At 55.1% G+C, this 15,633-nt stretch overlaps 7 protein-coding genes across 7 annotated transcripts; 4 read left to right on the forward strand and 3 right to left on the reverse strand.

Annotated features, from left to right (window-relative positions):
• Window positions 1-3,925: 3,925 nt before the first annotated feature.
• Window positions 3,926-5,225, forward strand: PG998_012651 (methyltransferase domain-containing protein; the record flags this gene model as incomplete). Its single annotated transcript, XM_066879467.1, has 5 exons — window positions 3,926-3,963; window positions 4,061-4,280; window positions 4,355-4,441; window positions 4,587-4,655; window positions 4,707-5,225. The coding sequence occupies 5 exons, from the start codon at window positions 3,926-3,928 to the stop codon at window positions 5,223-5,225; spliced, it is 933 nt and encodes a 310-aa protein (XP_066725851.1).
• Window positions 5,226-7,171: 1,946 nt separating this feature from the next.
• Window positions 7,172-8,533, reverse strand: PG998_012652 (Phosphoglycerate mutase; the record flags this gene model as incomplete). Its single annotated transcript, XM_066879468.1, has 5 exons — window positions 7,172-7,259; window positions 7,315-7,539; window positions 7,629-7,734; window positions 7,884-8,047; window positions 8,355-8,533. The coding sequence occupies 5 exons, from the start codon at window positions 8,531-8,533 to the stop codon at window positions 7,172-7,174; spliced, it is 762 nt and encodes a 253-aa protein (XP_066725852.1).
• Window positions 8,534-9,085: 552 nt separating this feature from the next.
• Window positions 9,086-9,651, forward strand: PG998_012653 (uncharacterized protein; the record flags this gene model as incomplete). Its single annotated transcript, XM_066879469.1, has 2 exons — window positions 9,086-9,471; window positions 9,510-9,651. The coding sequence occupies 2 exons, from the start codon at window positions 9,086-9,088 to the stop codon at window positions 9,649-9,651; spliced, it is 528 nt and encodes a 175-aa protein (XP_066725853.1).
• Window positions 9,652-9,674: 23 nt separating this feature from the next.
• Window positions 9,675-10,131, forward strand: PG998_012654 (uncharacterized protein; the record flags this gene model as incomplete). Its single annotated transcript, XM_066879470.1, has 2 exons — window positions 9,675-9,869; window positions 9,943-10,131. 2 exons carry the CDS (start codon window positions 9,675-9,677, stop codon window positions 10,129-10,131), a joined length of 384 nt encoding a protein of 127 aa, XP_066725854.1.
• A 352-nt stretch (window positions 10,132-10,483) lies between these two features.
• On the reverse strand, window positions 10,484-12,242 carry PG998_012655 (uncharacterized protein; the record flags this gene model as incomplete). Its single annotated transcript, XM_066879471.1, has 2 exons — window positions 10,484-12,159; window positions 12,227-12,242. 2 exons carry the CDS (start codon window positions 12,240-12,242, stop codon window positions 10,484-10,486), a joined length of 1,692 nt encoding a protein of 563 aa, XP_066725855.1.
• A 627-nt stretch (window positions 12,243-12,869) lies between these two features.
• Window positions 12,870-13,657, forward strand: PG998_012656 (Arp complex subunit; the record flags this gene model as incomplete). Its single annotated transcript, XM_066879472.1, has 6 exons — window positions 12,870-12,872; window positions 12,958-12,983; window positions 13,064-13,283; window positions 13,357-13,482; window positions 13,543-13,587; window positions 13,649-13,657. 6 exons carry the CDS (start codon window positions 12,870-12,872, stop codon window positions 13,655-13,657), a joined length of 429 nt encoding a protein of 142 aa, XP_066725856.1.
• Window positions 13,658-14,880: 1,223 nt separating this feature from the next.
• On the reverse strand, window positions 14,881-15,380 carry PG998_012657 (uncharacterized protein; the record flags this gene model as incomplete). The annotated part of the gene is made up of 2 exons (XM_066879473.1): window positions 14,881-14,962; window positions 15,097-15,380. The coding sequence occupies 2 exons, from the start codon at window positions 15,378-15,380 to the stop codon at window positions 14,881-14,883; spliced, it is 366 nt and encodes a 121-aa protein (XP_066725857.1).
• Between the last annotated feature and the right edge of the window lie 253 nt (window positions 15,381-15,633).

A 15,633-nucleotide genomic window follows, 5' to 3' on the forward strand; every position in this document is an offset into this window, starting at 1 on the left:
GTTGGACGGTCAACATAGTTCGGTAGGGCAGATGACAATGGCAGACATGCCTGTGTCGAGGCAATCTCGGAGGGCCACAGGACAACCTGTTCAGCGGGTTGACGTGGACAACTGGATTTGGAGGGAATGGCAGAGCCAAGAAGTCAGGTGCTGTTTGAAATCAGAAGACCGAGCGCAAGTCATCAGCAAATCCGGCCATTCAGGGGACCCCTCACACCTCAGTCGACTAGCGCTGACCAACGCTGACGGCGAACTCAGCCCTCGTCCAGCATCTTCATGTTCATGATATGTATGTATGGACAGTGGGAATTTTGCAAATGGAAACGGACTACTGCAGCAAGAGCACACCGCTCCGTGGGGCGGCGATATGATGCGCCATTGCCATCCGAGTCAACAATGGCAGTATTATAAGACCGCTCCACTCAGAGCCAATCAGAGGGGCCCAGGACAGGCCACAGCGGGGGCTCACGTGATGAAATATGCATGCAGCGAGCCGAAGCGGTTCCCGCAAATGCTGATTGTCCCAGTTATATCTCCAGCGATCTTCCCTGGCCACGGGCGTTATTCCACTCTGCCAACCAGGCCTACTGCCAATTGGGCCTACTGCCAGCCAGCCCAGTCAGCCACCCTCCTTCCAGGCCAGCAGGCCAGCAGGCCAGGCTCCCTTCACGTTTCCAAGTCCCATGGAAATCCGAAAGTACTTGCCAACTGCCAGGCATGTCGGCAGGGCGCAAGGCATGAGATGCTTCCCTGCATTGGGCGTCGCTTAGGCTTGTACAGACAGGTACTGCTACCTGTTTGCTTGCCTGCTTATTCCGCCCCGCCCGCCATCCGTCGCACGCACTGTCGAGCCGTAAGCGAGAGCAAGAGAGAAAGAAGACAGGCTCCTCCGTACATACAATACATACATAGTGGACAGTGGCATGCGGCCCATGGGGTCCCGCTACGTTAGGTACTTAGCCAGCCAACCCACCCACTGCATACGCCTATACGGTAGGGTCCGACTCGGAATGAGCCGCGATTCCCAACTGCGTCGAAGACGAGGTCGAGGTCGGGCAATAAGGCGATACCAAGTCCTGCCAATTCAAGCACGCCAATCGGTGCGTCATCTCATGACAAGAACAGCCAAGGGGTGGTTATACGATGCGCAGTGGTGCATGGGCGATTTGCCAAGACGGTATACCTCATGTACCGCTTGACAAGTCATATTGTTTCATTTGCAGCTTCGGGGACGCATCCCGCCCTTGCTCGCATTCAATAGCCCCAACGCTCGGAGAAGACACGAACGACAGTCAATTGTTGGCCAACACCCCCTTCCATCTTGCTCGCCAGTAGCCGGCTGGTCTGGGCCTAAAATGGACATCCTATCCTACCCTGCCAATTACCCCGCCGCGACGCACGCACACACACAGGTTATCCCCTCCCTCTCTCTCTCTCTCTCTCTGTCCCATCGTCTCATTTCTCCCTTGCAGCCCGGACCTCAGCCATGCGACCCAATCGAGTCCGGCCAACTGCCCCGTCCCGGATCTCACATCCCGCACTACCTCGCAGAATAGAGCATGGCAGATTTGCAGGACCGGCGTATAGTCGGGCTTCCCTCGGTTCGTGTATCTCATTTCTTCTGCCAACTAGCGGTCAGTTTACTCGTTCGGCCGCCTCGCAGACTTTGGCTGCCCTCGAGAGTCCTTGTCCGTGAGTATCTACGCCCTCTGTGCGGACAGATGGTGCTGGTGCGGATCGCGTGGAGCGAAATGAAGTTACATTTGTCAGGCCGCCAAGATGACTTTCTTCCATGGGTTCCCCGCTTGTAGACGCGAAACAGGCCCGGCAAAGGCCAGGCCGAGCTGAACAAACCGAACCATGCATGTCCAAGTGCTGCATGGCAGGCAGGTTGGGGATTGGAGTCCGTTCGCGGGCGTGGCAGTTGCCTGCGGGTGTTGTTGTAGCCTCCCCTTTCCCGTACCGTACCGTACGGGCTGTATCTGATGCTCGCCGAGGTATCTGATGCTCGCAGACGCAGCCCAGAAACCAGGTAGGCGTGTCGCATCGCCTGTAATCTGCATCGTCTGTCGCTGCAGCTACGTAGTAGATGGTTCCTTTTGCCCGTGGCTGGTCGCAGCCGATGATCCTCATTATTTGCAGCATCATATCATGACTGGCATGCTCCCAATGTTTCAGCGTGTTTTGCAGCGCGCCAATCAAGTATCGGGAGAATGCGGCCGCAAATCCGTCGCGTCTGCAGCTCGTCCTTAGCCGCGGCCGGACCCCATGACGGCAGGCTGGCCACATTTTCTCAATGAAACCCGTCTAGAATCCTGCAGCATGTCGGCGAATAGGGGTTCCCACGTTTTTGTGCAAGAAGAAGGCCCCGTGTGGACTCAGATCCTGACTAACCAGCATACGATACGTGTACGAGGGTGGTAGCAAGGAGAGGTGGCGACGAGGCTGACTGGCTGTGTCTTGTCTGTCTTGTATGCCGCCCAACAACACACAACCAGCCCCCCCTACCTAGCACTAACAGCAGTGCCAGACGGGGTTTTCCTTATTCCTGCGCAAGTGTCGTCGCATCGCATATCAACCACTATGTGTAGATTGCATCGACTCTGTGCCGACCTCTCAGCATTGCGAATCTGCTACCCTTTTCTTCGTGATGCAGCTGCCCGTCGTCATCGCAGTTGCCTGACTCGCCGTCCTGGATGCTTTGGGCGCCGTGCATGCATAAGCCTCCCAAGGCAGTAAGCTAGCAAGGCCAGAGAAAGGCTCCAAGCTGTCTGAGGCCTGCTACTGCAATGCTGCTTGCTGCGGTACCACTCTGGCTACTACACAACTGTAAAACTAACCCAAGTACCTACCCGCTGCGCCCGCTACGTCCGCATGCTTGCCGCGACTTGTGACTGCGGACCGACGCACGTCTGCATCTGGCCCATCGAGTAGCATCCCGCTCTTTGTGCAACTACGGAAAGGTCCTTGGCTGTGTGCGCGTGCGCGTGCGCGTGCAGCGTCACTTGCCACTCGTGCGAGGACGAAAAGAGGCAGATAGAGGCAGTTGGAGGCGTGGCTTCAAAATATTCTATTACAGCTCCCGTATCTCCCGGAGCCCCCGTGTCACACACACACACACACACACGCGCGCGCGCGCGCATTTGTTCAGAGCTGTCCAACTTACGCAAGGCATCGACCGGCATCGTCTATTCCCTGGTGCAGTGCATTATGCATGTATAACGGATGGCCAGTTCTTGGGTATGCCAAGAAGCTTCCCTCTGCCCTCCCCTTCTGGGGCATCCTCACTTGCCGAGACGTGCGAGGAGAGGATGATACTACCTAACTACCCCGTTGCTGCTGGCTGGATAAATGCGACAGCTCATACAGAAGCGGTGAGTGAGGATATGCCGAGTCCGGGGGTCCCACAACCGGTTTCCCTTGGTTGCTAGGTCACATGACTAAACATGGCTTGTCACAATGCGCCGGGGTATCACGCCTTAGCTCTGCAGAGACCGGGTATGCCTGCAGGTCGTCGCAGTGATTATACTTCGGATATATATTGACTGTGCTTGGGAGAATTGGAGGCAAGGAGAGCCCAAGACTGGAAGAGGCGTATTCACTCTGGCTGGTACGCTATGTCGCCGACAAGTCGCCGGCAAAAGTGTGCGAGGGGTCCACGCCCAAATGTCGCCGGTTTGGGTTCTAAAGCCCGCAAGATTCCACCGCTGGGCGTTTGGCTCAATGAGGTAAAGTAACCACTAAAACCAACCGGCAACCAACTAGCAAGCGAGCGAGCGAGCGAGCAGGCAAGCAAACAAGCAAGCAAGCCAGGCCAAGCCATCAAGTGACACCCGTTATATCGCGTGTACTGTACTCTTATCCTGCTGCCCCCTGTTTGTTTGTATAGCGCTTACAAGCTCGACCGGGGACTGCGACAACAACCATGGCCGACGTTGCTGAACTCAACAGGTCACATTTCAAGTACGTCGACGCATTCATTGATATACTCCAATAGTAGCAAACCTAGTGACTGTGCCCTGGTTCTCATCACATTACCCCGCTAACAATATGCATGTAGCAATGAGGCGTCCAACTACGACTCCAAGTTTCAAAAGACCATAGAGCACCTCACCGTGGCCATTCAGGAGCGGCTCGATTTTATCGGCGTTGACTGGGTTGCCGATGAAGACGACGGCAACGATCAGGGTAACAGCAGCGGCAGTAGTGCTGCCGCTTCCGCCCCTTCCCGCGAGGTGCGACTGCTGGACTATGCCTGCGGCACTGGTCTGATGTCAAGGGTCAGTCTGTCTGGGACCAAGGGGAATCCACTATCGGCAGTGTAGACCACCAGGGCTAACGAACGTTGCTGCAGGCTCTGGCCCCCTATACAACCCAGTGTGTTGGCGTGGACATCTCCGAGGGCATGGTGGGTGTCTATAATGCCTCTGCGCGGAATCAAGTACGTCTTCCGCCCCCTCCTCTTCCTTCTCCTCTCACCACCTCCTCCTCTTCCTCCCTCGGTCTCAGAACCCGGACCCTGTCTGCCTGTATGTGCGTTTGCTCGTGTGTGAGTATGTGCATGCTGCGTGCGTGCGCGCGTCCAGGCCCACCTGGAAATGATAGGTCTGGAGGCCCCTTTTGATCCTCTTCCTGCCCGCACCCTTCCTCGGTTGGTCCGTCCGTATGCCCACCCGAACTAACCGCTTCGGCTACGAAAAAAACAGGGCCTCACAGAGGAGGAGATGCATGCTGTGGTGGGCGACGTAACGGTCCCTGGCGACCCTAGCCCGGCGGCGCTATCCGCGCCGCACTTCTTCGACTTCGACGTGGCCGTGTTGGGCCTGGGGTTCCATCACTTTGCGGACCCTCCCCTCGCCGCCAAGCGCCTTGTCGAGCGACTTCGGCCGGGTGGCGTGCTGTTGATACTTGACTTTGTCACCCACGAGCCCATAGTGAAGCAGCAGGGTCAGGGTGATCATGACGGCCACGGTCACAGTCACGTTCACGGTCACGGTCACGGTCACGGCCACGGCCACGGCGACAATAAGGAGTTCCACAATGCGGCTCATACAGTCACGCATCACGGCTTCTCCGAGTCTCAGATGAAGAGCATCTTCGAGGCGGCGGGCGCGGGTCACAAGTTCGCCTTCCAGGAGATGGGCAGCGGCATCGTCTTTGTCCATGGCTCGGGCAAGGAGGGATCGAAGCGGCGCGTGTTTCTGGCCAGGGGCGAGAAGGCTTAGGACATATAGAACAAGCTGGACGGGCTCCAAGGTGATCGGTGCGTGTCTATACTTGCGGAGCCTGGGAATTGACAGGGAATAGGCAACAGATCATATACAAAAAGCTTCCCTAGGATGTCTCATTCATCGTGTTTCCGATACGCTATGGGTAGCTGGCTATACATAATCACAAGGGAAACTCAGTGTGATGCCATTGTTTCTCTTCCCTGGCTTCATGTAAGCACATCATACTAGCATAAGGCATCCACTGGGTGGTGTGACTCTACTTGTAGCAGGCTGTGTTGCTGTCTGAGATTTACATGATGGCCTTTTGTGGCAACACTGGAGATCTGGCAGTGGTAGCTTCAACACCCAGTAGCCGTAGGTTAGATGTGTGATGAATGGATATCATAGGCTCACCCTCGACATCCAGCTTCACCAGTAACCATCGTAACAACACTGCTCGCAAGTTGAGCAAGACGAGGAGGCCGTACGATTCATGGGGGCGGCGTGCGAATAGAACTCCTGGTGCCATCTCCAGCGAGAGTTCTTATTCCCCAACAAAGTCAGCAACTACTATGAATTGGTCCATACTTATTGCATCCGAGCATGGCGATAGTGGGCCAATTCATATGTATCTCCCTTTTATTTTGAAAAACGGTCTATTTCCGAATCTCCCCAGAACCGGCACCGGCTCGAGCTCAGGCATTGCCACCTGGTACTCATTTGGACCAGCACCTTCACATGGCTGTAAATCACGGCATATATGACACCACAGCTTATATAGTTTCACCTCCAAGGACACGAAATATGTTGACATAGGGAGACTGATCGTATGCCATCGGGCATCTGTTCGGAGTACACTGACTACTACCCGCCACAAATGCGTAGAAGCAAACTACGAGAATTTGCTGAGGTAAAGAAAAGATCCATACCCCGTGGCTTACACCCACGTATGAATAGGTGGTATCGTTACTCTACTGGCAGAGTGGGTGGGTATAATAAGGCACAAATGGGCTGAGTGCACTTGTAACTATTACATAGCGAGTTGGCGAGCCCCCCCCTCCCAAAAATACGGCGTGGGACAATCACATGTATACACGTAAAACTACCATCTGTGAGGGCGAGCTGTGTCTCCTTGGCGCACCGGAGCCACGTAGCCTTCTTGCTGACGAACTTGTCCCGGCTGACCGGAGAATACATACAGAGCTAGGCCATGATACGCTCGGATGCCACACTTCCCAGTTGCCCCTCGAGGTAACATGTTGTGTGGCGTATGGCCCAGAGCTCCTCAATCCGAGGACAGACTCAAAAGAAGTACACATGAGCCTCTGAAGCCGAAGGAGGTTGGTATCGGGGATGCCGTTAAGGCTTATGGACATGCCAGGCCCCGTAAGTCATACCAGTGTCGCCAGCAAAGGAGGCTCTTCCATAAAAGTAGCCGCTTGTACTGGGTCATATCGGCTACGACGAGAATTGACATGTGCCAGTGGCCCGTCATGCCAATGGAGAGCCCAGAAACCCGGTAAGATGGGCACACTTAAGCGTATGTCCAGGTGAAGTTGGAATATGGATCAGGCGGTGTCATGTAAAAGTCGTAAGACACACGTCGAATATTAAACTTGGGCGAGATGTAAGCTGAGTAAGTGATGGCAAAATTGATCATGTGGGAAATGACAAAACTAGCAAAGGGCATTTGTTGAAAATACCGAAAAGTGTCTGTGAGAGTTGCCCCCTGAAACAGTACAGTATAGGATGGCAGCAGTAATACAACAAACGCATGAAATCTGGGTAGCATAACCAGAGCCCACGCTGGTCAAGGCCGCTATGAAATCCACTTCGGTGGCTATATGTATATTAGCTGATCGCAGCTCTACCGGTCGGTCATCTCTGACGAAACCTGAACCTTGTACTTATGCCCGAGGCCATTGTGCCGTGTTAAGGAGACAGAGTGGCAGAGAGCTGGACTATGGCGAGGCCAAATCCCGGGCTTCAGGGACGATGAAGGCACCACCAAGAAGAATCGCCGGCTCCTCGAGGCTGTGGTGCTCATAGCTAGGGTCGATTATCAGTCAAGTGCACTCACAGCAACGCACGGAAAGGGACTCACGCCAATGTTCCAATACCACCTGCCTCTAGGAGGAAGGCAGGGCCGTCCTGCAACGTCTTGCGGGCCCAGCGCATGGCAAAGGCACGGAGGATGTGGCCATGGGCAACGATGAGAACATCGCCGCATTGGACTTCCGACTTGGGCTTTCCAATGACTGGCGCATGCCACTTGTCTCGAATTTCCTGGATGAGTCTGTCCACCCGTGCGGTGACCTCGCCCGGGCCTCTGCAGGTACGTGAGCTGGTTAGCAGACATGTTGCCTTGTCGGCATACGCAGCGACCGCGGGGAGACTCGGGATACAGAAGTAACATACTCTCCGCCTGGACACCCATCGGCCCATATATCCCAGTTGCGGCCGAGCCCTTCTTTCTCTCTCCGATCTCGGATCTGGGCACTGGTCACGCCCTCATAGTCGCCATCTACCCGATCACGTCAGCAACGAGTCGTGGCGGAGTCCTTCCAGCCAGAATAGGGCTCGGTTCCGATCCATCGGGCCTGTGCTCGTGCTCGGGCCCGAGCTACCAGCCGATTCATTGCTATGGCCGACTCCCAAGAGATGGACACTTACAGTCCCACTCCCGAATATCTTGGGTGACCTCCACACGGGCCTCGCAGGCATTGCCTTCGATCTTGTCGGGCTTGGCGCCATGAGCTTCCCACGGCAGAGGATCCTTGATGCCGAGGTTGAGCAGCTCAAAGGTACGCTGTGCTCTTGTTCTTGGAGAAACGTAACTGGATCACGTCATCGACTATCAGCGCATGCCTCATGAAGCTTTCTCGGCAGAATCTGTACATAGGCCTGCGCCAAGTCCGAACATACGAATCGCGACGAGCTCCACTTGGAGCAGCGAAGCACGTGCACAGCCGTGATGTTGCGCCGATGCGGCGTTACGCAACACCCGCATATTAGACTCGCCGCTTCCGGGGAAGCCGACGCTGCAGAAGCCGCATTGGTAGACCGACAGCAATAACTCAATTGCTAGCCCCGGTCTAGCCAAGAGTTGAAACGGCCGTCAAGCCCGGACTGGGAGGAACTTACATATGAGCCAGTTGTCGGGGCACAATCAGTCTATCCTCGCCGACAAGAGCCTTGCCTGTGGACCGAACCCGCCTCTCACCAGCAGCCGTAAGAGGGATGTCGCTGGTGCCGGTGTGGCGGCCGTCCAGGGACCACTCTGTCTCGCCGTGGCGGACGAGGAAAACGCGGGGTGTGGCCATGGCTGTGCGCAAGGCGCCTGGTCCAAGTCTATTCCCGTCTGAAGTTGGGTTGTTAGAGTTGGGGTTCGCTCGAAGAAGTAAGTGCAAGGCAGAACTTGAGACAGGAGGGGATCGAGTTTTATGTAGCAGCAGCAGGGCCCTGGACCGTGGCAGCGGATCATCGGGATGTTTCTCGGTAGGCGCGCGGAAACATGATGTAATCCAAGGTCTGAGGCCAAGCACTTACGTCTCCTCGCTTCCCGATCTTGGCAGCTAAGGTTGTGCGGTCCGGTCGAGAAGTGCTTGGACGCTTTTCGTAATTGAATTCCGAGTTGAGTCAGTCAGTCCGACGCGGGCGGTGGTAGACACGATGTTTCAGAAGGGTCTGCAGCAGCTGCACCCCGGTCAGTCTCAAACCTGTCAGGGCAAGAAACGCCGCGAGAAAACAGAAGTGGCAGGTGGGCCCGAGGGATCCGTGAAAGGATCGAGACGAAATGAAAGCATGTGTCTAGATGTATAAAAAGAGACACGGCAATCCAAGCCAAAGCGACATCTTCTCCTTCTCTTTGCACAATGGCGCCGCTTCACGTAGATCTGCCTGCAAGGCGCTTATTCAGGTCCCTGTCCTTCTCGGTTCCAGTTCCCTGGCGGGGCGGCACCAACGCCAACGGTTCAGGCACGGACGACACGGCCACCACCATGGCCACTGCCACCGGCGCGGGAGCCAAGCCCGACAGCAGCTGCACCCACGACAATTTCGCTGCTCCCCCACCCAGCTACGAATTGCAGACTTGGCCAATCCCGCCACCATCACCATCACCGCCACCACCACCACCACCACCGGCCTCGACAACTATCACACCCTTGGCCGAGGATGCCGATGGGGAGTTCCATCCCTACCAACACCAAGACCAATTGACCAGACTGCGCATGCACTCGGCCGCCCGACGTCGCGAGAAGTCCCCCCCCAATTTCCGCAGATCCGGCCAAGAACCAGCCGCGGCTCCTTTGAGAGCAGCCGCAGCCGCAGCAGCACCGTCAGCACCATCAGCACCGTCGGTGGTAATGATCTGACGCCCAGCCAGTCCCGGCAAAGACAGCGCGCGTGCGAGGACTGCTGGAAGGAGTTCTGGGGTTGAAAGCCCGTTGTAAAATCATCGCCATGGCTGCGTCTCCCAGATCACCACGGCCCATCCGACGGGGCCCTGCGCCTACTCCACCACCGCCATCCACTCCTCTCAGAACCGCCACCGCCCCGACGGTGAAGCGTCTGATCTGGACCGGCGCCTTTGCTGCTGTCACAATCGTCGGTGCCATTTACGGCGCCGGGTTGAAGACGCAGCGAGAATTCAAAGCTGTATGTCGACTTCTACCCCCAGGCCAGAGAGCCCTGGGACAACCAAGCTGACCCCACGTGTTCGGAACAACAGGAGAAGCAGCAGATCATCGAATCTACACCAGAAGATCGCATCAAGGACCTGGAACAACGAAGGGGCGTCCTCATGTCCCAGAGGATCCCCCTCGAGAGGAAACTAGACGACCTGCGAAGTAGAATGCTGGCCAAAGAGGCAGAAGAGGCTAGCAAGTCGCAGCCCAAGAATAACAGCAAAGCTGGCTGAGGTATCGTCGGTGTTGATGGGGTTTCTCGGAAGAGAGACCAACAACCCGGCAGGACGAGCATGGTCCGTCCCGAGTAACATTTTTTACTATCCCGACCAGATCGTGCATTTTTCACGAAACTTGACATGCATAAAACAGAATAAGTAGTCACAAAACATAATGATATCACGAGCAACGGGTGTATGGGAATCATCAATGTCTATTTTCGTCGGGGCCTTCTTGGCAGATTGATCTCCTGGTCAGCTAGCGCATCTAGTCTATCAACATACCCCATCTTGCCGTGCATATGCAACGCGCCTGCCATGCCATACATTCATTATCATAACGATACTACCAGATTAGCGTCGTAAGTTACTCGGTAGTACCGTCGGCCGCAGGAAGAGGGATGGCCTTGTAAAGAAGGATCAGCGCAGAGTGAGACTCGCCACCGCCGGCCAGCGTCTCGATCTTGTCCGCTGTAACTTCCGTGACCTTGTCGTCGTTGAACCACCACCATTTGTCCTCTTCGTCCCGCTTCAGGCCCGTCTTCGGGTCGATAGGAGGCTGCTTCTTCACGTAAGCAGTGTAGTGGCCGCTGTCCGCACTGGCACCTTGGTGAGTCACGACGCCGCGCAGCTCATACAGTCCAGACTGGTTGGCGCCGTTATCGTTAGCCAGGTCTTGGTGGATGAGGCCGTGAAGCTCCTTCTTGGCCTCTAACAGGGCCGCCTCCTTCTCGGCCTCGAACTCGGCATCCGTCTTGAAAGTCTCTCCCATTTCGACGTCGCCGTCAGCCGAGGTTCCTGCCTTCTTGTCGTCCTTCTTATCTTGGAGATCCTTCTTGTCAAGCTTGGCGCCCATGGCGCCGGCAATGTCCTCGGCGCCGCCAGTCTCGTGGACGCGCTTGCGGCGCTTGCGGGCACGTTCAATGTCCTCTTCGTCTTTTCGGACCTCGCGGACCTTGTCGCGAACCGGGATGAGTAGCTTCTTCAGCTTCTCATCGCAGAACTCGACGATATCCAGCTCGTGGGGAAATGTGACCTTTCGCATGATCTTGGCCTTTTTCTGCGTCTCCCGCTTCCAGAAGAAGCGTACGAAGTGCACGGTAAGGTACTTGGGCGCCCGCGAGATCTTGGAGGTCCTGGTGTACATGGCTTCCCGACCCAGCACGTCCGACTTCTTCTCGATCTTTTCCACCAATGCGTTCTTGATGCCGTCGGTCAAATGGTTCGTAGCACCGTCAATGTGGCAGTTCAACTTCAGGAAAGGCTCCTTCACTGCCATCGCCGTTTCGCCTTCCCGACCCGCCGGCTCGTCGCACTCCAATACACTTGAGAACTCGCCGGCCATGTAGTTGTCGACAAATGTGCCCTCGGGGGCCTCGGGGGCATCCTTGAGCTTGAGTTTCTGGCGCAATTGCGAAACAATCTGAGACCACGCCTCTTCCGCATCCTGCTGGGCATAGCCATGACCAGTTCGTGATTGTTCGGCAAATTGCGGGAATGCGGTGCGCAGGGATTGCAAGAAACCAATGGGGGTATATGCCTCTTGGGTCTGGGACATGTTCTTGTACAGATCTCGGAGTTGCTTCGTCAGATCCAGACCGGGGATGCCGCCAAAAGCAGCACCACCGGACGGCTCATAGTTGACCAGTGCGTCTTGGAGTTCGGGGACAGCACGCAGCGTTTGCAGTGTCGAGTTAAGATAGCACGTGTTTCCCAGGTTGGTCAAGCCGGCAGGTGTAGCACCGTCTTGCTGGGCCTGCTCAGCCTCGGTCATATCCTCGACGAACTTAATGGGATCCTTTGGTCGTGCGAGGGCAACGCCGCCGTCTCCGCCGGGGGTGCCCATCATCATGACGGTCTGTCCGGGCTTAAGACCGAACTTGCTCATGTCGGCGTCATCCTTGAGGGGGCCACCCTTCATCAAAATCTTTTGGCGATCGGGCTCGACTCCGGTCAAGCTGAACAGCTGGAACTTGAGCACCTCACCAGTCGATCCGGTATCGACCTCGACCTCGTACTTCTGGCCCTGGTGCTTGACGACAACTTGCGGCACGTGTCAGTCATTGCTGGCAATGTTGCATGGGATGTGGGATAGGCGTTGACAACTTACTGGGTACGGCCGACATGGTGGCTAGAGGGGTCGACTTGTAGCCGCTTCTCTATCGACTCTGTTTGGTGAAAGCGCAGGGAGAGGTGGGATGCAGATCGGGGCCCGAAGCCAAATGAGTTGAATAGAGAAGAAAGGAGGAATTAAGGAGCTAACAAGGCAACGAAAAGGCGTCGTGTCGCCTCCGGAATTGATGTGATGTATTTAATGCTGCAGTCACAAGCAGGGACGGCCAGCACAAGCTTGAGTGGAGTGGCGGTTTAGGGACCCTGTCGAAGGTGGGGGAATCGTTGAGGGACAAGGCGGAAGGCGGTAGGCGGTCGGTCTTCTGGTCGGTCGGGACTGCCTGCACTAGCCACAGTCAATCAATGTCCAGGTCGGTTAGGGGAAGGAGGCTGAAATGAACCCCACCTCCCTTGGCCTTAATTGGACTTGACTACCTACACGTACTGCGAAGACAAGTCGTCACACCTCCTGTCCTGCTGCTTACAAGACGCCGCCCTCAGCTCAGCCTCACTCCCCCCCCCACATGATTGAGAGTGAGAGCTGGTAGAGATAGAGAGAGAGAGCTTCGGAATCCCAACTACCTTTCTTTTGCCGTTCGTTGTGACGACGATTGGTCTTCGACGACCATCACACATCTACGATGGTACCACACCGACTCCCTATCCCTAGGCCTTAATGCGCCCGTCCGCCTTTCGCCTTCCGCCCAAGCTAATGAATGCGTCTCGCAGTCCCAATCTCTCCGCCCTTACCTCAAGTGTGTTCGGAGCAGCGTTACAGCCGCTCTCTGCTTAGCCAACTTCGCCTCCCAAACCTCCGAACGACACAATGTCCCAGAGATCGAAGCCCAGACCTCCCCGAGGTTCTGCTGAACCCCCTCGTCGTTTCCCGAAACGAGAACGAGCGAGTCCTTATCGAGCCCAGCGTCAACAGTGTGCGCATTAGCATCAAGATCAAGCAGGCCGACGAAATCGAGAACATCCTGGTCCACAAGTTTACCCGCTTCTTGACCCAAAGAGCTGAAGCCTTCTTCATCCTGCGGAGGAAACCCGTCAAGGTGTGTCCCGACGAGCGCCTGAGGGTCGCAAGACATGGGTCGGGTTTTGTATCATACTGACGCCTGTCTACAGGGCTACGACATCTCCTTCCTCATCACCAACTTCCACACCGAGGAAATGCTGAAGCATAAGCTGGTCGACTTCATCATTCAGTTCATGGAAGAGGTGGACAAGGAGATCTCCGAGATGAAGCTATTTGTATGTCCTTACCAGGCCCGAACACCCCTTTACCAGCTTCATGGGCTAACATCAGTGCAGTTGAACGCCAGAGCAAGATTCGTGGCTGAATCGTTCTTAACTCCGGTAAGCCGCCTCGATATCCATCCCATGGCCAGTGAACCATTATCGCTAACCCGTACCGCAGTTTGATTAAGCAAGGGTAGGAGTTGGTGGGATGGCCTGGCTGGCATAGGAAAAGACTCAAGACTACGATACGGCGTTTAGTGCATTCGGGCCGCGCCAGATACCAGGTTCCGAACACGCCAAGTGGCTAATAACGAATGCATGATCATTTAGCACTCCCTTTGTGTCGCAATCATCCCGGTCACTTCCCATCTTAGTGAACAGCTTTTTTCAAAACATGAGACACGGCTACATATCTGTAGCCATGTGCGGTCACCGGTGCCAAACCCCTTCTCGTCCGGACCAATCGGCTTCTCTCTAGTGTGATATCTGGCGTGTGGCGCCAGATCGGTCGCTCAACAACACGGGGCGGTCGACGCACTGACTTCTTCGCCGCATCCCTGAACAAGAAAGAGGCCCCGGCTTCTTACTCAACGTCCTCCTGAACTTTATATACGAACAACACCGCCAGAGACCCGCTTCGCTCAAGGTTTCTGGTGGGCCCATGAGGTCCACTCGAGTATACTCTCTCGAATATGTACTGTCCCTTTGTCGATTTTTATCAAGTCGGTATGTGGTCGGTTCCGAGTGTCGACACATCCATCTGCTTCCTAAGATGTGCTACATACGAGGCTTTTACCTTGCTCGTTGTAGGTGGCACATCCATGACAAGGGTCTCAGGGGGCGCGATATCACCGCGGTTCGTTCGCCACAGAAACTTGGTCATCGAGCAGGTATAAGTAGGGTGAGCAAGTCACCATCATATCCATTATTTCAGTCGCCAGACCAAGCAAGCTGCCTCATCCTGATTTATGTGATACTCGCAGAGGAAACCAGCTAGCTTTGGAAACAGACTCCGTGAAGCCAATTTGCCAGGACGCAAGTATCATGTATGATACCGGTTCTCCAGTACCCAGTTTTGTCTTATATCCCACTCGGTCGTTGTTCGACTTCCTACGTGCCGGCGGTTGCAGAGCCCGGCCGCTCCAGACATGGAGCCTACTTCAATGTCCATATGTAGACGTGTTTATGGGATATTCTATCGTGACCTAGGGAGTAGTAACCCAATATGGCATTCCTGCGGGTAAGATAAAATCATGGAGGGATGTCCGGTATCGGCTTAGTAGTAGCTCATTCTGCGAACTGGCAGGTGCTCATCATATTAGCTACGCTCTGTCTCTCTCTTCAGCTTGTAGAGCTGGACCAAGCAGTGGGCTCGCCATATATGAGCTGGTTTCCTCGTCTCCTTCTCTACTATGCCTCACCCTTGCCCAGATCGCTCTCTACTTCAATTGCTGGACCGAAGACATCCTGGCGAGGAGACATGGACGCAGTCCTGTTTATGGCCACTGCCATTTGCAAAATGGCAGCGATCCGTTTCACATTACATGAATGGCTGTCCATCTATCGATCCCTGCTGCAGGAGGATGCTACAATTTTTCAACTTCCTAGCAAGGCCCTAAGGCATACTCGAGACTGGTAGTAGTTACTATGGTTATCATATCCCACAATGACATGGCCTGCAAACTTTTGAACCAGCCAATGTGTTGCATAGCTATAGTTGATGCCACCAGCGGTTGTCTGGAAAGCTGGTAGAATGCCTTGTAATATGCTGTTCGTCTATCCTGGCCGTCCTTGTTCGTCTTGAACAGACCATGGTAGCGATGGAACTCGATGTGTTCTTCCTCGTCTGGGACTGTTTCGGACCTTGGACCTTGGGCACCTGTATTCATTTCGGCGACTCTCGTTGTCATTTTGTTGATACCCCAGGCTAGATTTCTTCACAGTCCTGCCCACCGTCTTAACGCCGAAAGAGCGTGGGAGGCCATCGATTGTTCTTTTCTTGCTGGTTTTGCCTTAAAGGCCAACCCGGTACGTCCCATAGTCCTGTTAAATCGAACAATCAATTCTATAGACCAAATTCTCTACATCGACTTTGGCGTACTGGTGGTAAAGTATTACTGCCATTCTTCAACCCAGCAACGTGCCCGCGTCTCCCACTCGCGC

The sequence above is a fragment of the Apiospora kogelbergensis genome (assembly GCF_038363985.1).
Source record: "Apiospora kogelbergensis strain CBS 113332 chromosome Unknown utg000008l_segment0_segment0, whole genome shotgun sequence".
Lineage (NCBI taxonomy): Eukaryota > Fungi > Ascomycota > Sordariomycetes > Amphisphaeriales > Apiosporaceae > Apiospora > Apiospora kogelbergensis.